Below are 25,125 nucleotides of genomic sequence, written 5' to 3'. Positions count from 1 at the left end.
ATGAACTCTGGACCTTTTATTTGCTCCTTGTAAATGGGATAATGAGGGAATAACACACACCTGGCCATGGAACAGCTGAGCAACCAATTGTCGCATTACGTTTGGTCCCTTAAAAAGTGGGAGGCACATATACAAACTGTTGTAATTCCTACACCTTTCACCTGATTTGGATGTAAATACCCTCAGCTGAAAGTCTGCAGTTAAAGCACATCTTGTTTGTTTCATTTCAAATCCATTGTGGGGGTGTATAGAGCCAAAGAAAAAAAAGAAAAGTGTTGATGACCCAATATTTATGGACCTGACTGTAAATATTTGGGTGAATCTGATCAGAGTTCTCTTTCCCTGGGCCTTGAGAGGGTGCCTGTGTGTTCCAGAGAACAATTGACTATAGGCCTTAGCATATGCTATGGGATGAGGGCGTAAAAGAAGACTTTTCTGAGGGAAACTTGGCTGGAGAGATGGTTACCCTTTTTGCCTGTAGCTCCAGGTGTGGCAGTACTTCTTGAGGGTGGGATGCCAGAAGGACTGTGACTGCTCAGATTTACTGGCTGTTCCCTCTTTATTCAGCATTCTTTTTTAGATTGCTACTGTAGAGCCTAATACTGATGAAACAAGATTTTTCAGGAAGCTGTCCTCTAAGATTTGTGCAATTTGGGTATCCTGCACTCTAAACCCTCCTCCCTGCATTTTGTTCAAGATCTACAATACCGCATGAAAGTGAGTCTGGAAAAGGGTTGCAGAATTCAGACACCAGTAAGGTAACATTCAGCAAATGTGTAATTTAAGACCGTGTGTGTCAAAAGCCTCAGGAGGTGACACAGTCGGCACCTTAAACAACAGTAACAGTAAGAAGCCCCTCAAGTACTGCAACCTCAGAAAATCTGTATCCCAGATAGGCATCCCAACTAGATGTTTGTCTTATATGGTTCATAGAGCACCACAATAAAAATATCAAAACTGTATTATGCTATGGAGATTTCTTTCTTTCATTGCCTTTAATGAATGTCCACTGGGGGTATCCATACCCATCCCAAGATCTCTCCCGCTGGGGGACCAACAAAGACACAAAGTGCCAAACCTTACCAGGCCAAAACCTGAGTGACCCACGTGCAATATTGCTAAGGGGTCCATACAGTCTGGTAAGTGCATTTAAAATTGGGGGTGCACCTTCACGAATTGCATGACATTTCATGGATTGGCACCATTTGTATTAAGAAGAAAGCACAGAGCATGTTCCATATTCTTTCACTGGACACATGCTGATTTGGGCTGTTTTTTGGATTGGGTCATTTTATGAATTAATGTTCTATGGAAATTATTCTGTTTGGCACATGTTTTGCACAGTAGTATTTCACTGTCCACATGCTTTTTATTTTTTTGCTTTGAGGTTTTTTTTACTTTTTTTATATCATTTGGAATATGTTCTTTTTTGCATTCACATTCACTTAGATTCCATTCACATTCAGATTTGGTTTCACTTTTTTTGCGCTGTGTTTGTCTTGTTTCTTATAGAGCACCACAGCCTGAACTAGCATCATTGGGGAGAAATACAAAAGCTACCTGGTTATGAGAAGCAAATGTGAATTAAACTTAAAGATCAGGAAATTACCCATTTTAACTAGCTCCAAGATTTGGGATTTAACCACTTAAGCCCCGGAAGATTTTACCCCCTTCCTGACCAGGGCCTATTTCGCGATTTGGCACTGCGTGACTTTAATGGACAATTGCGTGGTCGTGCGACGCTGTACCTAAACAAATTTGGCATCCTTTTTTTCCCACAAACAGAGCTTTCTTTTGGTGGTATTTGATCACCTGTGTGATTTTTTGATCATGCGCTATAAACAAAAAAAGAGCTTATATTTTGCAAAAATAACAATATTTTTCAAATTTTTTTATATGAAATTCCCCAAAAAAATTAAAAAATCAAAATGTTTTAACATTTTAGGCCAATTTTTTTTTACCATATGTTTGGTAAAAAAAATCGCAAAAAGCGTATTTTGATTGGTTTGCGCTAAAGTTATTGAGTTTACTAACAAAGGGAAAGATTTTTGTCATATTTGTTGTTTTTTTTTTTAACGTGTAATGGCAGCGATCTGCGTTTTTTTTTTTTTTTTGTGGGACTGCGACATTGCGGCGGACAGATTGGACCCTTGACTGACATTTTTGACACTTTTGGGGTTACCAGTGACATTACTACAGTAATCAGTGCTATACATATGCACTGTTACTGTAAAAATGACACTGGCAGTGAAGGGGTTAACTTTTTTGAGAGGGAGGGGTTAAGTGTGTCCCTAGGGGCGTGATTCTAACTGTGATTGGCTGTGGCTTGATGTGTAAGAACAGTGATCAACGGTCCTACATAGTAGAACCATATGATCTCCATTCTTACACAGGGGAGACTGACAGGCGGCTTTGTTTACATTAGCCGCCTGCCTTTCTCCTGCTGTCACGGACGATCGCGAGTGAGCGGCGGACATCGGGTCCGACGATCGCGAGTGAGCGGCGGACATCGGTGTCCGCCGGGCACACGCGCGGGGGGGGGGGGTCCCTGACGGAGCGGGAGTGCACATCCGGTGGCGCACGCTCGTTCCCAAAACCCTTACAGGCTAGCGACGAAACTGTGGGGCTGACTGCCGACGTAAATAGTCGTGTGGCAGTCGGCAAATGGTTAAAGAAAGCAAATGTGTTGGCATCTTATCTAAAGCTGGAAGTTCTACCTAACTATGAAGAGCACAGACAAGCAATGGGGGTAATTTTATACATTGCAACCACTACCAAGGCCAATGTTTGAAGAACTCCAAAAGAAGATGACAAGTCATTTTGAGAGACAGTCATTGCTGAAGTTATTGTTGAGAAGGGGGTGTTAGCACGCTGTTTATACAGACAAAGTTATGTTTAGTAAAGGAATTTCTAGGTGGCAGTGTCATGTGTAATATAATGTTGTTCCTGGCAGAAATACATGGTTATGATGTTCCACAGCTTTTTAACAGTAACTCACTTATAAAGAAACACGGAAAAAAAAATTCTAAATTCCCCGAATGGTTGGCATCTGAGTTTCTGTTTCTGTCACACGACAGTAGAACATTGATTGACACTTCTTGTAATTTGTCTTCAGATAACCTGAATATTTCTGTACAAGAAATGCAGTATTGCTACATATGTGGAAATTTTCGAGTATTTAACTCCTGATAACAAAATGTTTGTAGCTTTTGACCTTTGAGATTAAACTTCTTCCAATAACCAATCACTAGACAATGTATAAAACAAAATTACTAATCGATAGTTGATGTTTCATGTGACCCTTTCCTTCCCCAATGCAGAGAAAAGTATGGGGGTGGGGTTGTGATCTACGTGAGAGGTAATAAATACCTGGAGGTGATACACCATGACATTACTAACATGAAGAAATGTATCCCATGATAGGTCTTCTTAGGCTGACTGCACAATGTACAACTATGACACAGCGAGGCTCTGTCACTATGGAAATGGTCAAGAAAAAGACACAGCGTTTGCATATCTGCTAACTGAAGGGCTACAGAGCATAAAGTTTGAGTGGAGAAAACTGCATTTGCAGTTTTCTCCAGATCTTGGGATTTCTGGATGGGGCTCTGTAGTTTGGAGATTTCCAAGAGTCTTGGGTGGGACAAAATCTCCAACCCAGTGCCTGGTTGTTGTGGACAGCCAGTAGGGTGTGTGCCCAGGTGCACACAGCCCTTATAACAATGAGCTGGTGAGAGCAGTTGGTGGTGGGAGTTGAAGTTGTTTGAAGACCAGGCCCTGCTGGAGAGCTGGGCGCCCCTGTTGGGGACTGCCTATGTGAGGGGCATTCTATGCCCAATGACTGGGAAAGGCAGGCCAGGGGGTTGAAAAGAATCTGGTAGGTGCAAGCTGGGGGATACTGGTAAAACCCTTTTAAGAGGCCATGCGAGCCTGAATAGCAAGGTGCTGTCACCTAGGCTGAGAGAGCCTGAATGGCAAGGCTATTATAGCAACAGTATTCCTACCCCCTGCAGAGAAAAGTATGGGGGGATGGGGTTGTGATCTGTGTGAAAGGTAATTAATACCTAGAGGTGATACACCAAGAATTACTAACATGAAGAAATGTATCCCACGATAGGTCTTCTTAAGCCCCATACACACATTTGTCCCATGTCTATGTCAGTCTGTCCAACAGAAGCTGGCCCGTCACCCACTACTTAAGCTGCATATTGGGCGATATAAGAGGTTACACATGATGATTTTGTCCCGGGTGAATGTTCATGTGTTTCCTATATCCAGAAGAATCAAAAATTGTGTGAGGGCTTTGACAGAGCTATTGACTAGTGGAGAAACCAGAGTTAGTTAAAAGAAAAATAGGGTCCTAAGCAAGGTTGGACCTTTGACACTGACCACAACACCCCACCCCCCCCCCACTCTTTATCCCTTCAACTGCCACTAATGATGAGTACTGCATGTCCACAGAGAAGCCCCTCCTCTCATATCCCTCATCAGACAACAGTCTACAAATCCATCCTTCTTTGTGAAATGAGAGGCCAGTGCACAACTTTGACCAATTGTACCACCCAAGAGACTCTGACACTTTGTTCTGAATGGGCAAAATTTCAGGGTCTATAAAGGCAGTGGTGAGGTTATCTTTTCTAGTGCAGTGGTCACTTTTCTCCAAATCTCTAAATCTGCTGGGTCTTCCTAGGAAATATTCCGTCTAGGCTTATTGAATACAGTCCTTGAACATAAACCTCACCTGTCCATGAGTCCTCCAAAGCACATATGAAGCCATCTCTGTGTCACCTTCTATATCATTGTCAATGTTCGTTTTAGACTTATTGAAGGAGGAGTTACATTCTTGATGTATAACGCTCTTATGCGGACTTGCTTTGTAGGTATCAATGTTGCTTTGGTGATGTGGAACTTCCTCTGTTCCTTCATTTTGGTCTTCTTCATAAGTGTCGTACTGTGATGTGGACCATGGATTCAGTAAGCCTCAATAGGCCCAGGTGTGCATAAGGGATGACCTGGAGGCTCGGCTTCTCCCTCTCCTCTTCTCCGGTCTCCTGGTGATTGATATCGCACGCCTGTTTGACCTTCTGTAACAGGGGGTCCAACCTTCCGGTCATCCCTTATGCACACCTGGGGTCTATTGAGGCTTACTGAATCCATGGTCCTGCCCGGATGTTCCGTGGACAATTGGAGGAGAATTGGGTGCATCGTTTGTTCCTGGTGATTGATATCGCACGCCTGTTTGACCTTCCGTAACAGGGGGTCCAACCTTCCGGTAAGGGTACATCCTTTATTGCCTTGTGTGATTATTGCCAGAAACTTCCTTTGCAAGACTGATGTTGGATTTACGGCTATAATTTCCGCATCTGAACCATTTCTCCTATGTGGACTTCATGGACTCTGTTTTACCTCTGCAAGTTTAGTTACTTTTTAGTTCTAGTGGCGCTGTACCTTCCTTTCATTTATTCATGGTCTGATATACTTTGTACGAGCAGCCTTTTTTAGTGTACCAATTTCTTTGTGCGCAGTTTTCTTCCCATTATTGTATAAGCAGAGTCAGGAGTAAGGCGGGGTCATACACTGGGAATCAGGTAGCAGCGAACTCAGAAGATGAAGCCAAAGGTCATACAGGAACAGCAGGCAGGAGCCAAATTAATGGAGCAACACGAGGATCAAAGCCAAGAAGGAAGACAGGACTGGTCAAAGACAAACCAGGTCGGTAACAGGAAATTCAATAGCAGCAGAAACAGGAACACATATACACGGGGGAGCTGAAGATCACCCAGAAACTTGTGGACCAAATTGCTGACTTATATAGGCCACTGTGCACCAGCACCTGTCACACCTTACGTGCTCGATAGCACATCAATATTTGTGAACAATCGTGGCGGCACGCGCAGGCTCATTCGCACTGGAAAACACCTGAGTGCTCGTAATCTGTGAGCCCGTTGCTTACTAACAGATGTGCCAGTTCTTCTGCGAACAATTCTCTGACACACACTGTTTATACATACATAGGTGCAAAAACCATTATCAAAGACTATTCTATGTTTAGTAAGAAACAAGTACATGGGTATAATATAATTTCCTGTCTCTTTTCTCCTGTCACCTTCCAAAAAATAAGGAGAGCTCAGCCATGTATCCAGCAACATCTTGGCTGATAAGAGTCATACACATTGCAGCTTTTCAACAATAACTCACTTATAAAGATACACGGAAAGATGTCCAAAATTCCACGGATGGTTGGCATCTGAGTTTCTTTTTCTGTCGCATGACAGTAGAGTATCGATTCTTCCTCCTATTTGTAACTTGTTTTCAGAAAAACTGAATATTTCTGTTCAAGAAATGCAGTAATGCTACAAAATGAAGATGTAGAACCAGTTCATGTTTATAAAATGGAAATATTTTGAGAGTTTTGAATATATAACTCCCGATAACAAAAGGTTTGTACCTTTTGAGCTATGAGATTAAAATGATTCCAAGAATTTAACCACTTTACCACCGGAGGATTTTGCTGTCTTACGTCTGGGCCACTTTTTTGCGATTCGGCACTGTGCGAATTTAACTGACAATTGCGCGGTCATGCAACGCCATACGCAAAAACAAAATTTACGTCCTTTTTTTCCCACAAACAGAGCTTTCTTTTGGTGGTATTTGATCACCTCTGAGATTTTTATTTTTTGCGATATTAATAAAAAAATGCGACAATTTTGAAAAAATAACAATATTTTTCTACTTTGACTGTTAAAAAATATCCAATATATTCAATTTTTGTCATATATTTAGGCCAAATGTAATTAGCTATATGTCTTTGACAAAAAAATCCTCAATGAGCGTATTTTTAACCGCTTTAAGACCGGAAGATTTTACCCCATTGCTGACCAGGCCATATTTTGCGATTCGGCACTGTGTTATTTTAATGGACAATTGCGCGGTCGTGCGATGCTGTACCCAAATTAAATTGATGTCCTTTTTTTTCCCACAAGCAGAGCTTTCTTTTGGTGGTATTTGATCACCTGTGTGATTTTTACTTTTTGCGCTATAAACAAAAAAAGAGCGACAATTTTGAAAACATAACAATATTTTTCACATTTCTTTATATGAAATTCCCCCCCCCCCCCCCAAAAAAAAACATTTAAAAATCAAAATTTTTTAACATTTTAGGCCAATTTGTTTTCTGCTACGTATTTTTGGTAAAAAAAAATCACAATAAGCGTATTTTGATTGGTTTGCGCAAAAGTTATCGCAGCTACTAACTACGGGAAATTTATGGAATTTTTATTGTTTTTTTTTTAACTAGTAATGGCGGTGATCTGACGGCGATCTTGCGATTTTTTTTGCGGGACTGCGACATTGCGGCGGACATATCGGACCCTTGACTGACATTCTTGACACTTTTGGGGGTACCAGTGACATTACTACAGTAATCAGTGCTATAAATATGCACTGTTACTGTAAAAATGACACTGGCAGGGAAGGGGTTAACTTTATTGGTGATCAAGGGGTTAATGTATGCCTGGTGCTTACTAACGTGTGTGGGGGGAGGGGACTATGTGACACAGGCACAGATCGCAGGTTCAGCTATGCTGAATCCTGCAATCTGACCCTGCCTATCACTTAGGAGATCCGCCTGCTTTGTTTACACAAGCGGGCGGATCTTGATACTCGACCCCCGACGATCGGGGAAGAGCGGCGGTGATCACTGCCGCTCCTCCCCTGGCCCAACTCACACTGTGAATTAATACAGCGGGAGTGAGGGGAATGTCTGGTGACGTAGACTTATGATAACGAGCCACTGTGCCGCAGTAGCAGCACAGTGAGCAGCGTTAAAGTGGTTAAAGGTATATCAATCACTAGACAATGTTGTATAAAACAAAATTACTAATCAATCAAGGATGTTTCAAGCAATCCTTTCCTTCTTCCATGCAGAGAAAAGTATGGGGTTGTGATCTGTGTGAGAGGTAATACATATTGGGAGGTGATACACCAGGACATTACCAACATAAAGAAATGTATCCCATGATAGGTCTTAGGCTGAGTGCACACTATACAATTATATGATTGGGTACATATTACCCAATTTTCTGTTTAATTTTGCCCTCATATCAGATAGTTTTGTAATCTAAAGCAGATTTTAAAGAGATTATAAAATCAGAATGTATAGTGTATGGTCATCTTTAAACAAACCTTATCACTTTAACCATTCAGGGGAAAGTGATATGATCATAGTTAAGAAGTGACTAAAATTCAACCCTCAGCCAACCACCAACTTATACGGACTTTCTCAGCCTCACCCTACTAATCCATTTCTCTGTCAAGCCAGGAATTAAACCATGTGTAAACTGCATATTGGGCAATGTTGGAGGTTACACATAATGATTTTGTCCTGGGAGTTTATGTGCTTCCCATACCCAGAAGAACCAAAAATGTTGGGAAGGCTTTGACAGAGCTATTAACTGGTGGGGGAAACTAGAGCTGGGTAAAAGCAATTTAGGGCCCTAAGCAAGGCTGCACCCTTGACACCGACCACCCCCCCCCCCGGCCCCCCTTCTCCCTTTAACTGCCAATGATAAGAACTGCAATGGGCACAGATAATCCCCTTTTCTCATATCCTTCATCAGACAACTGCCTATAAATCCATCCTCCCGTGTTAAATGAGGGGAAGTTGGACAACTTTGACCTATTGTAACACCCAAGAGACTCTTTCACTCTGTTTTAAATGGGTAAATGCCAGGGTATATTTAGTGAGCGATGAAGCTCTCTTGCATTGGTAATTTTCCTGCAAATCCCTAAATCTGTTGGGTCTTCTTTGGAAATATCCTTTTAGGCTTTTTGTTCTCAGTTCATCCTGATCTCACCTGTCTTTGAGTCCTCTGAAGTTCATTTGAAGTCACATCTGTGTCATTTTCTCCATCCTTGTCATTTTGGAGGGGTTCTATATTTAATGATGTGTCAAGGTCAGGTTCAGCTTTAGTATTCTTGGAGGAGGAGTCACATTCTTGGTGTAGAATGCTCTTATGAGTACTTGCTTGGCAGGTGTCATTGTTGTTTTGTTGATGTGGAACTTCCTGTGTTTTCTCATTTTGGTTTTCTTCACAAGTGTTGTGCTGTGATGTGACTCCGGAGTCATCGGGAATTTTGTCACATGGTGGGATGTTGTATTCTTCATCATTTGGAGATGGATGGGGCATTATCTGTAATATTAAGATTTTGGTCAGACATTACCTTTTTTTAAAACCGTCATAAACATACAAGACACAGACACACGGGGGTTTATTTACTAAAGCTAGAAAAGGCAAAACTAGTCACAATTCTGCAGAGAAACCAATCAGCTTCTAACCTCAGCTTGTTTAATTAAGCTTTAGCAATAAAACCTGGAAGCTGATTGGTTTCTCTGTAGAATTATGACTAATTTTGCCCTCTCTGGCTTTAGTAAATAAACCCACATGGTTGAACCTAAGTTTTGAGCAAAACATTGGCTGTTCGCTCGTTCGTAGAACTTTCTAACAAATCGGGATGTTCGAACCAAATTCGAAAATTCAAACTTTTTTTAAAAAAAGGAAAATAGGCAAAAATGAAGGTGATTTATTAAGTTCTAAGTGCAGTAAGATTGAGCAGTGATTATATATCAGCTACTAGTCCATCTAGAACCATGTAGAACATCAGTTTGATTAGGGTTAGGGATAGGGTTAGGGTTAGGGTTCGGATTGAGGTTAGGGTTAGAGTTAGAGTTAGGGTTAGGGTTAGGGTAACTCTAAGGGTTAGGGTTAGTGTTAGGGTTAGAGTTAGGGATCAGGTTAGAGTTAGGGTTAGGGTTAACCCTAACCCGAACCCTAACCTTAACCCTAAGGGTTAAGGTTAGGGTTTGGGTTGAGGTTAGGGTTAGAGCTAGGGTTAAAGTAACTCTAAGGGATAGAGTTAGAGTTAGGGTTAGGGTTGAGGTTAGGGTAAGGGTTAGAGTTAGGGTTAGGGTAACTCTAAGGGTTATGGTTAGGGTTAGAGTTAGGGTTAGGGTTAGGGTTCGGGTTAGGGTTTGGGTTAGGGTTCGGGTTGAGGTTAGGGTTAGAGCTAGGGTTAAAGTAACTCTAAGGGTTAGGGTTAGGGTTAGGGTTCGGGTTGAGGTTAGGGTTAGAGCTAGAGCTAGGGTTAAAGTAACTCTAAGGGTTAGGGTTAGAGTTAGGGTTGAGGTTAGGGTTAGAGTTAGGGTTAGGGTTAGGGTTTGAGTTAACCCTAACCTTAAGGGTTAGGATTAGGGTTAAATTTAAGTTTAGGTTAACCCTAACCCTAAGGATTAGGGTTTGAGTAAGAGTTAGAGTTAGGGTTAACACTAACCCTAACTCTAACCCTAACCCTTAGGGTTAGAGTTGGAGTTAGGGTTAGTCTTAACCCTAAAACTATTAAAACTAATGTTCTACATGGTTAACCCTAACTCCAACTCTAATCCTCAGTTAAGGGTTAGAGTTAGGGTTAGGGTTAGTTTAAATGCAAGTTTAAATTAATTCTTTTCCTATAGAAATATATTTTTTGCTGTAGAAAGATCTATCCATGCTACAGATCCAAAACTTTACAGGCACCCCCCAGGTACAATATTTAAAGGAATTTTTCATTTTTATTGTTTCACTTTCAATATCATTAAAATCACTGTTCCTTTAAAAATGCTTTTTTTTTTTATTGATATATGTTCTTTAGGGCATTACCCAGGTCCCAATACCCTTTTTGGGGGAAAAACTTGCATTTAAGGCTTTAAAATTAGTTATTTTGATTTTAAAAGTTTGAATTTCCAGAGACTTCAATGGAGTTTGAAAGTTCGAGTTCGAGTTTGGCGAACTTTTCTGATGTTCTCAGTGTTCTGTGCGAACCGAACAGGGGTATGTTCGGCTCATCACTAGGGACTATATTACATGTGCATACTGTGGCAAGGGATATTTTCCATTTATTTTTCAGGAACATCTAAAGCTCAGTCAATCTATTCACAAACCACATGTGTAATTGGAGCACAGATGTGCAGTACATTTACTGTATACTATTGTATGACTGTATACTAAATACCATTTTTTAGGAATACTCAACTAATACTGAGTCAAGCCTCCATCAGTTTTTCATACAGGGAATCCACAGGGATTCCCATTCCCCAAAATATTTCTTTTGAGATTTTGCTCCATGGTGTCATGATTTCATTATACAATGTCTCTGGATTTAACAGCTGTACATTCATGCTGAAAATCTCCTGTTCTACCACATGAAGCTGAGCCTGGAAAGGGTTACAGAATTCAGACAACATTCAGTAAATAAGTAATTATTCATTAAACCCCAGTGTGTCACAATCATCAGTAAGTGACACAGTCTACACCACCTGAACAACAGTCTTAGCAAGAAGCCCCTCAAGTACTTCAGCCTCAGTCAGAAAATCTGAGAGTTCCGATAAAGGCATTCCAATGAAATGCTTTTCATATATGGTACATAGAGCACCGCAGCATGAGCTAGCATTATGGGGAGAAATGCAAAAGCTACCTGTTCATGAGAACAGTGGTGTATTTTGGTTTTGTGCTGCCCTCGGCAAGACTAAAATTGGGCGCCCCCCCCCCCTTCTCTTTAAATTTGCCCACCCCTTCCTGCTTAATGGATGCGACACCCTCCAAAATTGAAGGACTACAAGTCCCAACAAGAACCACTGAGATCTAATGAGGGGGGGGGATGGTTGAGGGAGGGTGTGAGAGAGGGGGGATGGGTGAGGGAGGGTGTGAGAGAGGGGGGATGGGTGAGGGAGGGTGTAATAGAGGGGGTGGGTGAGGGAGGGTGTAAGAGAGGGGGTGGGTGAGGGAGGGTGTGAGAGAGGGGGGTGGGTGAGGGAGGGTGTGAGAGAGGGGGGTGGGTGAGGGAGGGTGTGAGAGAGGGGGGATGGGTGAGGGAGGGTGTGAGAGAGGGGGGATAGGTGAGGGATGGTGTGAGAGAGGGGGGATGGGTGAGGGAGGGTGTGAGAAAGGGGAAAAGGGTGAGGGAGGGTGTGAGAGATGGGGGATGGGTGAGGGAGGGTGTGAGAGATGGGGGGGTGGGTGAGGGAGGGTGTGAGAGAGGGGGGAGAGAGAGAGCGGGGGAGAGAGAGAGAGGGGGCAGTGACCCCCTAGCCCTGCCTGCAATCCCTACTGTTCTCCCCTGTCTGTGGGTAGGAGTGTGTGATACACCTACCTCCTGCCCATCCTCGTCTTTGCTCACCCCTTCCTGCTTAATGGATGCGACACCCTCCAAAATTGAAGAACTACAAGTCCCAACAAGAACCACTGAGATCTAATGAGGGGGGGAGGGGGATGGTTGAGGGAGGGTGTGAGAGAGGGGGGATGGGTGAGGGAGGGTGTAAGAGAGGGGGTGGGTGAGGGAGGGTGTAAGAGAGGGGGTGGGTGAGGGAGGGTGTGAGAGAGGGGGGTGGGTGAGGGAGGGTGTGAGAGAGGGGGGATGGGTGAGGGAGGGTGTGAGAGAGGGGAGAAGGGTGAGGGAGGGTGTGAGAGATGGGGGATGGGTGAGGGAGGGTGTGAGAGAGGGGGGGTGGGAGAGGGGGAGAGAGAGAGCGGGGGAGAGAGAGAGAGGGGGCAGTGACCCCCTAGCCCTGCCTGCAATCCCTCCTGTTCTCCCCTGTCTGTGGGTAGGAGTGTGTGATACACCTACCTCCTGCCCGTCCTTGTCTTTTGGTTCCTCAGTCAGCCTGTTAATGTTCCAGCTGGGAGAGGAGCAGGGGTTTGAGGAGGAGTGCAGGCTCTGGAAGGCGCCAGGGATGCTGCAAATGCTGCTGCTTAGGACAGGGTGGTGCCGTGGCAGTGGAGGTCTTCTCCCTCGCTGGCTCTCAGTTCTAGCCAGCTTCCAGGGCCGGCCGGCTGCCCGCTCGCTGTGTGAAGACACCGCAGCTCAGCAGCTGCTGTTGGCGGTGGATTTTGCTTTGTTGCCCTGCACCCCGCTGTCACCAGACCGGGGTGACTTTTTGGGCCCCACAAACAATAGGTGCGGAGGAGGAGGAAGTTAAATCCTTCTCTACTTTGAATTATGGTTGCTAGATGCCAGCCGGCTCCAGCAAACAATGGCCAATAGACTCTCAGCCCCCCTGCAAAGTGCCGCCCTAGGCCTGGGCCTTGTTGGCCTAGGCCATAATACAGCACTGCATGAGAAGCAAATGTGAATTAAACTTGCAAATGTAGAGATTAGATGTCTCGACCAGCAACAAGCTTTGGGATTTACAGAAAGCAAAGATGTTCTCGCCTTATCTAAAAGGCAAATGAAGAAAGAAATCTTTTACCTAACTTTGAAGAGTACAGACAAGCAATGTGGATAATTTTATACACTGCAACCACTACCAAGGCAAAAATTTGAAGAACTCCAGAAGAAGACAAGAAGTCAAGTTTTGAGAGAGGGTCACTGATGAAGTATGTGTGAGAGGGGATGTTAGCACGCTGTCGATATAGACAAAGGTGCAACGACCATTCTAAAAGATTATGCTATGGGGGGCTGAAATGACCAATTAGCCTGTGCTCTCTGCCAACACAGAGGGGACCTGGGAAACTCAAAGCCACCCCAGCTGCCAATTAACACCACAGCACACATGCCCGACACCTGTACTTCTCTACAGCCTCGTGGAATCCAAGATGGCGCTGTCTCCAGGCACAGGGCCGCAGACACCTCACAGCCTTAGCAAGCTGACCCAGATCCACAGGACAATATGGACTGCTTGAACCCTCCCGGCAATGGCAGCAAGGACAGACAAAAAATTGCAGCCTCCTCTCCTTTTGCCTCTCCCAGCCAAAATGCTCTGGTAAGGAAAAAATCTTTAAACCTCCATGCTGTTACTGATGATAGAGGATGATAATGATGATGATGATGATTCTGTGCACACTTCCCTGGCAGACCTTCCCACCTCAGATAATGTAGTCTCAGAGAATACACTAAACCAAATGTTACTCTCCCCGCAGAGAGGAATACAGAAAGATATACACAGATCTATTTCCCACATTCAACACCAAGTGGATGATTTAGGGGACCGCACTGACAAGGTAGAGAGGGAATGATATGACTTTACAGATGCATATAACAAATTGGTAGATGCACATCAGGAACACAAATCAGAACTACAGCACATCCAAACCACACTAGCAGATCTTGAATTTGTGGCATCCCTGAATCGGTGACCCCCCAAGATATATCATCCTACCTTCAACAGCTCTTTAAAGCCCTGATCCTGCCCCTATCAGAGAGAGATCTGATCATAGATAGGGCACACAGAATATTCAATTTCCTTACATCCCTGTGGATAAACCGGAAGATGTCCTTGCCCGCATCCATTTCTTTCAAATAAAAGAAAAAATCCTATTAACAGCAAAAAATATGCCCACTTTTTCGGAGCCTTATGCAAATCTCGCAATCAATTTTGACATCTTTGCCGCCACAGCCAAAAGAGAAGAGAGTTTGACTCCATCATCAAAGCACTTCTGCAGTGGAAGATTATGTACAAATGGGACTTCCCTACTAGGGTTGAGCGAACACAGACTGTATTGTTCGGGATCGTACCGGACTTTTGGGTGTTCGGTACCCGGACCCGAACATTTTACTGTATATTCGGGATACAGTCCGTTGTTCGGTTATTTCATGTTTTGGCGCGGTTTTAATGGCATGGTTTCAACAGCTGCAGGGCAGCCAATCAACAAGCGTTTAACTAGTGTGCCCTTAGAAGCCATCACAACCATGCCTACAAATGGCATGGCTGTGATTGGCCATTGCAGCATGTGACCCAGCCTCTATATAAGCTGGAGTCACATAGCGCCGCACATCACTCTGCTCTAATTATACTAGGGAGAGGTTCCTGATGCTGCTGATTTGAGGGAGAGATAGGAGATTACTGTAGGGGCAGGCTGGAGATTGCTTTCAGGGAAAGAATAGGACACAGGACAGAAGAATCTTCTTTAATCAGACAGCGATCTACATCGATTTTATTGTGTGGGGGTGCAGTGTACAATCTTTTTGCCCTGACCTGAGCCCAGTGAGGAGGAGGGAGAAAAAAAAAACTGTTATCAGTCTGTTAGGTGGGCGGCGTGCGGCGTGTAGCAGCCATTTAATGCAAGCTCAGTGCATATGTGTCTGCTTAATCTGGATTTAAAAAAAAAAAAGTTTTTTCCTTCATATTTTACTGTTACTTACAGTGTTTAGACACTGCTGTTCTAATCTGCTATTCAAAAAGCACCAGTTTAACCACTTTACGTCTGCTCGCGGTAATACTACTGCGGCAGAGTGGTTCGTTATCGTCTGACGACGTAGTATTAACGTCGTCAGACACTCCCCCTTCTGGGCGGCGCTTGCGCGCCGCCGGAGGCTCGCTCCCGCTGTTTTCATTCACAACGGGAGTCGGGCCAGGGGAGGAGCAGCGGCGATCGCCGCTGCTCTGCCCCGATCGCCGGGGATCTAGTGTGGAGATCCGCCCGCCTGTGTAAACACAAGCGGACGGATCTCCATAGTGACAGGGAGTGACAGATCGCAGTGTTCAGCATAGCTGGACATCCGATCTGTCCATGACTCACTCAGTCCCCTCCCCCCCTACACGTCAGTAAGCACCAGGCATACATTAACCCCTCCCTCTCCAATAAAATTAACCCCTTCCCTGCCAGTGTCATTTTTACAGTAACGGTGCATATATATAGCACTGATTACTGCAGTAATGTCACTGGTACCCCCAAAAGTGTCAAAAATGTCAGTCAAGGGTCCGATCTGTCTGCCGCAATGTCGCAGTCCCACAAAAAAAAAAATCGCAGATCGCCGCCATTACGCCTTAAAAAAAAAACACCAAAAATGACAGAAATCTTTCCCTTTGTTAGTAAACGCAATAACTTTTGCGCAAACCAATCAAAATACGCTTTTTGCGATTTTTTTTACCAAACATAGGTAGCAGAAAACAAATTGGCCAAAAATTGTTTAAAAAATTGGTTTTTACATCTTTTTTGTGGGGAATTTCATATAAAAAAATGTTAAAAATATTGTTATTTTTTCAAAATAAACGCTCTTTTTTTGTTTATAGCGCAAAAAGTAAAAATCGCACAGGTGATCAAATACCACCAAAAGAAAGCTCTGTTTGTGGGAAAAAAAGGACACAAATTTCGTTTGGGTACGGCGTCGCACGACCGCGCAATTGTCAGTTGAAATCACACAGCGCCGAATCGCAAAAAGTGGCCTGGACGGAAGACAGCAAAATCCTCAGGTGGTAAAGTGGTTAAGGGGAAAATTATTTTTCAGTTTTTCATTCATACTTTACTGTGACATACAGCATTTAGACACTGCTGTGTTCTAATCTGCTCTTTAAAAATCACCAATTAACCACTTAAGCCCCGGAAGATTTTACCCCCTTCCTGACCAGGGCCTATTTTGCAATTCGGCATTTTAACGGACAATTGCGCGGTCATGCGACGCTGTACCCAAATGAAATTTACGTCCTTTTTTTCCCACAAACAGAGCTTTCTTTTGGTGGTATTTGATTACCTGTGCGATTTTTTGATCATGCGCTATAAACAAAAAAATAGCGACAATTTTGCAAAAATAACAATATTTTTCAAAATTTTTTATATGATATTCCCAAAAAAAAATGTAAAAATCAAAATTTTTTAACATTTTAGGCCAATTTGTTTTCTGTTACATATGTTTGGTAAAAAAAAATCTCAATCAGTGATTGGTTTGCGCAAAAGTTATTGTGTTTACTAACTAAGGGAAAGATTTTTGTCATTTTTATTTTTTATTTTTTTAACGAGTAATGCGGGACTGCGACATTGGGACGGACAGATCGGACCCTTGACTGACATTTTTGACACTTTTGGGGGTACCAGTGACATTACTGCAGTAATCAGTGCTATACATATGCACTGTTACTGTAAAAATGACACTGGCAGGGAAGGGGTTAACTTTATTAGGGATGCAGTGACTATGTGTGTCCCTAGGGGCGTGCTGCTTACTGTGCAGGGATGTGGCTTTTCATGTAACAGCAGAGATCTACGGTCCTACATAGCAGGACCGTATGATCTCTGCTGTTACACAGTGGAGAATGACAGATGGCTTTGTTTACATTAGCCACCTGCCTTTCTCCCTCTATAACCGACGATCGCGAGTGAGCGGCGGACATCGGGTCCGACGATCGCGAGTGAGCGGCGGACATCGGGTCCGACGCTCACACGCGCGGGGGGGTCCATGAGCGAGCGGGAGTGCGCCTCCGGCGGTGCACACTCGCTCCCTAGAGCCTCACAGGCTAGTGACGTACCCCTACGTCACTTTGCCTGTGAGGGGCTGACTGCCGCCGTAAATAGTCGTGAGGCAGTCGGCAAGTGGTTAAAGGCAAAAATAATTTTTTTTCATTCATACGTTACTGTGAGATACACCCTTTGGATACTGTTGTTCTATTCTGCTTTTCAATAAACACCCATTTAGGGAAAAAATATTAAATTGCGGCCTAGTCTGTGTCTGTACGTGTGAGATACACCCTTTGGATACTGTTGTTCTATTCTGCTATTCAATAAACACCCATTTAGGGGAAAGAAAGATATTAAATTGCGGCTTAGTCTGTATCTGTACGTGTGAGATACACCCTTTTAGATACTGTTGTTCTATTCTGCTATTCAATAAACACCCATTTAGGGGAAAATTAATAATTTTGCAGCGTTTGCTGATTATGTTACTGTGAGATACACCCTTTAAATTTGTTTGGCACATCTCCTTCCACCACCGAGGATTGCAGGGCGCTTCAGTTTGCCTCCTGTTGCTAACGCCTCCTACTCCGCTTCCTCATCCACATCCTCTACTGCCTCCACATCCAGAGCAGTGATCATTTCCAAGGCTTTCAGGGCAGTCATTCACAAGTGGCTCAGAGGGTGGGTTCCTGCACCCACAAACGCCAGGTACACAATTGTCCAGCAAGGGCACAGTTCTGGAGGATGACGAGGTGGAGGATAAGGAGGAGGAGGAGATTGAGGAGATTGAGGAGGAGGAACCATGTTCACAGCAGGGTGGCACCCAGATAACTGATAACAACAGATACTACACTTGATCTTAGCCAAAAGGTCGAGAAGCGATGCTGGTGGCATCCCCACCTGACAGCGGGGGCACAGTGGAAGCACAAGGCGAAGGCAGAGGAGGAGGAGGTCGCCAACGCAGCCAGGGCACCGCCAGAACCTCAAAAGGCAGGGTTAGCATGTATGCAATGTGGAAAAGCTTTGTCGGCACGCCATAACAACCAGGACCACCAGCTGTTTTTTTTTTCTTTTAAGCCCGTGGTGTGTGAACACACTCAGACTATCACCCGGTGGGTGCATAAAAAAGTGCACACCAAGAAAGTGAAACACAAAAAGTGCACAGGGTGTACACATGGTCCCTGACCCTGATCCCCCGGGGCGCAAGGCTCCTGACAGGGACTTGGGTACTTACACTGGCTAACCTGGCTGAAACCAGGCAGCCCCGTTCTTTAGGAGGTCTGCTGAAACAGACCACCCCAAGTACTAGGTGGGGCTCTCCAAAAGAGAGACCCCATGAGAGAGGGCGAACCAAGCCAGAAGGCCATATCCACCCCCTCCCAAGACTTTCAGGGACAGGCCCTACTAATCACACTGTGCAAAATAAAGTGTACCACCACAATAAAAAACACAAAACGTGAGACACACAACACATAAAGGTGGGGAAAGGGATAGTGGAGAAGTGCAAGGTTAGTTCCATGTTGCAATACTATGGCAGGCCCTTCGGCCAGGAATAAAAAATTCCTCTGGTCCTGACTCCTGACCAAAATGCCCGTCCCTAGAGGCAGGTGTGAGAAACGTGTGTTAGAAGTGCAGTGTCCTTGGTGCCATACTCATAGTGTTGCCATCCACTGTGAATTATGGCACCCCTGGACTGCCACTCCAGGGGCACATACACCACAGGCTTTTCAGAATCCTGGTCCCTGGCAAGACCAGTGAAGCCCCGTCCCTACCAGAAGGCCTCAGAACTTAGACAGCTTTGGGAGAGCCCGGCCCACAACCAGGGAAACATACCTTTTCCAAGGCCAGACTCAACCCAGAAGGGGGAAAAAAGCCCCCCACCGCCATCTCCGTTCCTTACCATATACCATATACAGTTCCTTACCGTTCCTTACGTACTATACACGTACTGAATGACGGATCTGCCCCCTTCAACTTCTGGGTCTCCAAATTGGGCACATGGCCTGAGCTTGCCCTTTACTCCTTGGAGGTGCTGGCCTGCCCTGCAGCCAGTGTATTATCTGAACGTGTATTTAGTACGGCTGGGGGCGTTATCACAGACAAGCGCCACCTGTCCAGAGCCAATGTGGACAAGCTCACATTCATTAAAATTAACCAGGCATGGATCCCACAGGACTTGTCCGTACCTTGTGCAGAATAGACATGTATACTGGCCTTACCCAGCCATTGTTGTATTTTTGATCTTTCTCACTCTTTTGGGGTGTACCCTAATTTAAAAATAAATTTAAAATTAAAAACAAAAACCAGTGTTGGCTACCTCGTCCTCCTCCACTGCCGCTTTCACCTGCACCGCCACATCCACCGCCACCTCAACCTCCTACTCCATATGGGCCTCGTCCTCCTAGATCAAGATGATTCTTTTTTATTTTTATGTTATTTTAAGTCATTTCCCTATCCACATTTGTTTGCAGAGCACTTGCCATGCTCTTAACAAGCTTATGCTGCCTTTCCATGTTTTTTTTAGAGCCATTTTAGTGCTCAAAAGTTCGGATCACCATTGACTTTAATGGGGTTCGGGATCGGGGTCAAGTTCGGTTAAAGTACGGGTCACGAACCCGGTGAACCCGAACATCCAGGCGTTCGCTCAACTCTATTCCTTAAAAAGCTCTCTATCACTCACCAAGGCAAAAACACCAAAAATACTCCATCTGAAGCAGGGGCTCAAACAACTCCACAACACGGGCCTATCTCCCATTCCTGAAGCAGGTCCATCTACTCAAAGATCCCCACATATCATCAATGGACACTGGCGCACAGTGAACAACACTTAACTCCAATGGGACAGCCAAATAACCAAACATCATAAGGCCTTTCTCTTTTCTTTTCTTTTTCTAAGTGTAGCCGGGTCGCACGGCTGGCATTGTTCAAACTATTGTTGTTGTTAAAGTTCTGCAAAGACAGTGACTTGGGAAGACAGTGACTTTGGAATTATAGGAGATGTAGTACGGGAGGAGCCAGGATCATAGACTGCTGTGAGATAGAGACCCTTCTCCCAGGGAGCACTAGGACACGCAGAGCTTGGTGAGAGTGTCTTTATAAAGGGGGGTGGGACTCAATTTGGCTCTCTTGCCTCGAGGACAGCGTACTGGAAAGAAGGGGAAGAGCAGCTGCAGATCGCACGAGATTAGGCCGAGGCCTAGTGGCGGACACTGGAGTTGAAGCCGGCGGTGTGAGTGAGCGGAGGAGTCTCGGTAGCGTGACTGAGCGGAAGGTTGCTGACAGGCGGACAGAGATGCTGAGAAGAGCGGGGCCTGGCCGCAGCGGAAAGTGGAGATCCCGGTTTGGGTGAGAGACATCCAGTATCTACATCTTCATTAATCACAGATCTAGGCTGAATCAGGGCGGGGCAATCAAACTGTTTGCTTTACAAAGGGGCATACTGATATATAGCTGACTGCTGGACACTGCAGATATACATATAGTGTGAAGTAGGTGAACTAGACCTTAAGCCCTCTATCCAGTCCTAGGCTGTTAATCTGTTGTGACGCATCAAGATTTATTACGTTTACTTCTCTGTGGATTACAACTATTGATTACCTTGGGCAATACAGTTCATCATCCTTACCTTTATTGGATTACAAATACTTTCCTTGGATTGTTGGGAATTCCTTGCCGGTGAAGACAAATGATACCTCACTCTCCAGGAGACTTTTGCAATTCATCATAAAGGGGGCCCCTGTTGGTATACAGAGTGCACTCTGATAGCTGCTTTAGTATTGTTATATTGTTTATTCTACATTAAGTTATCCAGTGTAGCCACTCTTATCTGTGGTCACTCTCTAATTACACCAGATTATTCAAAGTATTGTTTACTGTTGCTGAACGCAATCCTCTAGCATACACATACATTTATTTGTATATGTATGTGTGGTCTGTGTTCCAGATCCTGAAGAAGGGGTGTTAGGCTCTTGTGCCCAAAAGGATAGGCACCAATATGAGACAGCCAGGTGGACAAAAGGCTGAACCGGACTGGACTTCACTGATATTGCAGAGGTTCAGGGCAGCTCTGGCAGGCAAAAAAACTGAAAAATCCTGCTGGCAACAGAAGAAGAAAGACAGGCGCCGCTGAATGTAGCAACAGATTTATTACATGGCAAAATTACATAGTAACTCACATCATAATGTTCTCCGATCCATATTCCATAATGTAACCGCTTCTTGTATGCAATCCTCTGTGTCCCTCTGTATCCCGACTGGCCCGCAGCCGGGAGATGACGTGCAGGAAGCCTGACTGGGAGCTGGTTATGACGGAAGCTGCGGTGAACCGCACGTTAACCGGAAATGACGTAACACGTTTCGGAGCATGCGCACTTAGCTCCTTCATCAGACATAAAAAAAGTAAAAGTATTTTACATCTGATGAAGGAGCTAAGTGCGCATGCTCCTAAACGCGTTACGTCATTTCCGGTTAGCGTGCGGTTCACCTCAGCTTCCGTCCTAACCATCTCCCTGTGAGGCTTCCTGCACGTAATCTCCCTGCTGCGGGCCAGTCGGGATACGGAGGGACACGGAGGATTGCATACAGGAGGATTGCATACAGGAAGCGGTTACATTACGGAATATGGATCGGAGAACATTATGATGTGAGTTACTATGTAATTTTGCCATGTAATAAATCTGTTGCTACATTCAGCGGCGCCTGTCTTTCTTCTTCTTGTGTTCCAGATCCTGAGTGCTGAACTAAACCTAAATCCTTGGTTGGGAATCCAGGATCTATCTCTTTAGCAACATTTGTGTTATTTCTGATTCCGTTTCTGTTATTCGGATTCTGTTTGCATATTCTTGTTTTACATCAAAAAGCAAAAGCAGTAAACTGATTATTCACTGCAATACTTGTGGTCTCAATCATTCAAAATGACAGAGCTAATAGTGTCAGATGGGTTGAAGCGGGCTCAGGGTGCAAGAAGTGAAGAGGATACCCATGCAATAAGCCACTCCCTTGGGGGCAGGGCTACATAAGTCAATGTTCACCTCTGTTAGGCTGACTGTTACACGTTTGGTAATCATTACTTATTGTTCTGGTTAACTGACAGTGGTGACATGCTATCCCTCTTTTCTTCCTCCCCAAGGTTACAGTTTGCTATGCATATTCTCATGTTATTTTCTACCTTACACCTTTTCCTCCCTTCCCTTTTGCTCTCCTACCCTTCTTTCATTTCGTTGAGGTATCACTCCCTTATCAAAGCTGGCACCTTTGTTTTTCGATGCTTTTGATGCAGTGGCTCTTGTTGCCTAAAAAATGCAGCACCTACACCTTAGCTTTTCACGACCTCTCACATGTTCATTAAAATAAAATCCTTGAATACCAAAGTGTTCAATAGCCCATTCAAAAGATCCCTATTGTGGAAATAAGCCTATTGTCCAAATGAGGCATTCTCTGTGTGCAAGAGACCCACTTCTCGTCATGTAAAACTCCCCGATGTACTCACCCAAAATTTCCACACATTTTTCTTGCTAACGCTAGCTCTAAGAAAAGAGATGTCATGATAGTGTGAAGGAATGTGATGAACACTTGTGAATTAAGCAAAATGTCTATTTTTCTATGTGTATTTTTCTCTACATGTACATATATTTTTCCTGTCTTCCTTACTCAAAATGGCCGTTACTAGATACCCCCCGCCCACCGAGATGGAATGTGAGAAGAAAGATGGAGCCTTGGCACAGTGCCTTCAAGAGAAGATAACATTCATGAACTCGAAGGGGACGACCTTATAATGGACATGACTAATCAGAAAGCTGCAAATAATCAGTATTATGCTAATATTATGCTTATGACGTACTAACATATGACACTGCCTACTAACTATATAATAGACTGTCCATTAGAAATAAACAGGAAGTATCATTTACCTGAACAATGTGTCAGTCTGTGATATCCCTGTGCATGCACTCTAATTACCTATCTAATCAGATCCAGCAGCAAATCTATTTTGAACCTGATTGAGGTTCGCAAAACATTTACAATAGCCAGCAAAGATTCAGTGGCCTTTCAACTTTATGCTGTTGAATCCGATCCAGATGGCAGTTTCCTAATCCTATGAGCCTTTATAAATAATTTCCCTTTCACTATAATAATGTTTATGCTCCAAACCCCCAAGCCTCAAAACTATACAAGACCTTATCACGCAAACTACAACCCTACAAATCCCAACCCCTCATTGTCTGTGGGGATTTTAACAAAGTGATTGACCCCACAATTGATTCTACAAGTCCTTCCAGGAGACAATTTCAGACCCCAAGATCCTTTATTTCAGTTGAAGACCTATATGACGCGTGGCGCTACGCTCATGGCAATGAGAGAGACTTTACGTACTACTCTCCTGCTCATGAGATCTACTCCAGAATTTATTTCTTTTTTTGCTGACAAATACACTCTTCAAAAAATTATTTAATCTACTGTTGGGGTCATATCCTGGTCAGACCATGCCCCTATCTCCGCTGATATCCTCCTCAGCAGTACTTCAGGTTCCCCGCTCCATGGCAGCTTAATTCATCTTTGCTGACCAACTCACATTACAGAAATTGAATTGAATCAGAGATCACCTCCTTCTTTCAACTTAACAAGGAGTCGGTCACTGACCCAACGATTCTCTGGAACGCCCACAAGGCCTTCTTTAAATGCATTCTCATAAAACGTTCATCCCATGAGAAAAAACAACGCACGTGACTAATAACTGACTTAACTGCTCAAATTAGACTCTTGGAATCTTGCAATAAAGCCCATCATGACATTGGCCTACCCGATGAGATTTCTTCCCTCCGCAACCAGCTCAGCTCCCTTCTGCACAAAAGCTATGACTTCTATATTGAGATTAAAACAAAAGTAATGCACATTTGCTACAGGTCTCATAATAAATGTCCATAAGGAGGTCCATAAACTAAGAAAAAAACACTTAATAGTCCATTAACTTAGGGCTGCCATCAGTAGGAACAGAAGCCAGATTTCCAGCAAAGCTGCAGGTAAAAAACAAGAGGCAGAGGCTCAAGCTTTTGAATTTTATCTTGGAGGTAAACCCCCCAAAAAGCTGTGAACCTTTGGACCATTCTACCAGGTTCACAACCACCTTCCATTTCCAATATAAGAAAATAGACAAAATTGTGGCCCAACACTGGGGCATACTGTCAGGATCGCCCCAGAGTTACCTATCGAAGCCTCAGAAAACAAAATTGCTCCCAGGAAATTGAAGTCCTCTGCCCCTGTTTCCATACAACCAGTTATAATACCCTTGGTAGGGATGTACCAGTGCCCCAAGGCCCTATGGAAAATTTGTCAATTCATCCGTCACGACCAAAAAAAAAACCTTCCATACAAAAGGGAAAACTTTCCAATTAGACAACTTTTATAACCGTCCCTCAGAATTTGTAGTTTATGGCCTGTCCTGTCCTTGTGGACTGATCTATGTGGGCCACATTATCCTCACCCTGAGATGGCATTTTGGTGAACACAGACGCCTCATTGAACTAGGTAAAAACAAACAGTGTCCCATGACACTGTGCAAAATTTCACCAAAAATTCACTGCTGGATTCCAACTTTGTGTCAACGAACAGATGTCCAAATCCCTTCCGGAGGCCGAACGGTACAAGAGATTATGTTCTATAGAGACTTTTTGGATTTACTCTCTCGATACTCTCTCACCAGGTGGCCCTGCTATTATGGGGGTGGCGGGTATCTTTTCCTCCATCAGTGAGTTGTATCCTAAATTTTCATAGTAGTAGCAATAAAATCATCATCAGCTTTTACGTAATGGCCACCAGGAATGGGAAACAGTTATTACACCCCTTGTCATATATCCTTGGTATGCATATGTGTTTTATCGGACCATGTTCTTACGCCTATACACACTATCTCTTCAAGTTAGGTGATGGTCAT

General features: G+C 44.0%; 1 protein-coding gene across 1 annotated transcript in view; it reads right to left on the bottom strand.

The window, feature by feature from the left end:
• The window catches only part of LOC309557619 (uncharacterized protein), a gene marked incomplete at its 3' end in the record, with an annotated part of 129,012 nt that overhangs the window by 27,255 nt on the left and 76,632 nt on the right, over nt 1-25,125 (bottom strand). The window contains exons 6-7 of the mRNA XM_082260410.1: nt 8,856-9,191; nt 4,742-4,951 (exon numbers count right to left, since the gene is read on the bottom strand). Of these exons, the coding sequence (XP_082116536.1) occupies nt 4,742-4,951; nt 8,856-9,191 (546 nt within the window). The remainder of the gene's footprint in view (nt 1-4,741; nt 4,952-8,855; nt 9,192-25,125) is intronic.

Source organism: Pelophylax lessonae (assembly GCF_965119305.1).
Source record: "Pelophylax lessonae genome assembly, chromosome: 6".
Taxonomy (NCBI): domain Eukaryota; kingdom Metazoa; phylum Chordata; class Amphibia; order Anura; family Ranidae; genus Pelophylax; species Pelophylax lessonae.
This window is presented reverse-complemented; position numbering and strand designations above follow the sequence as displayed.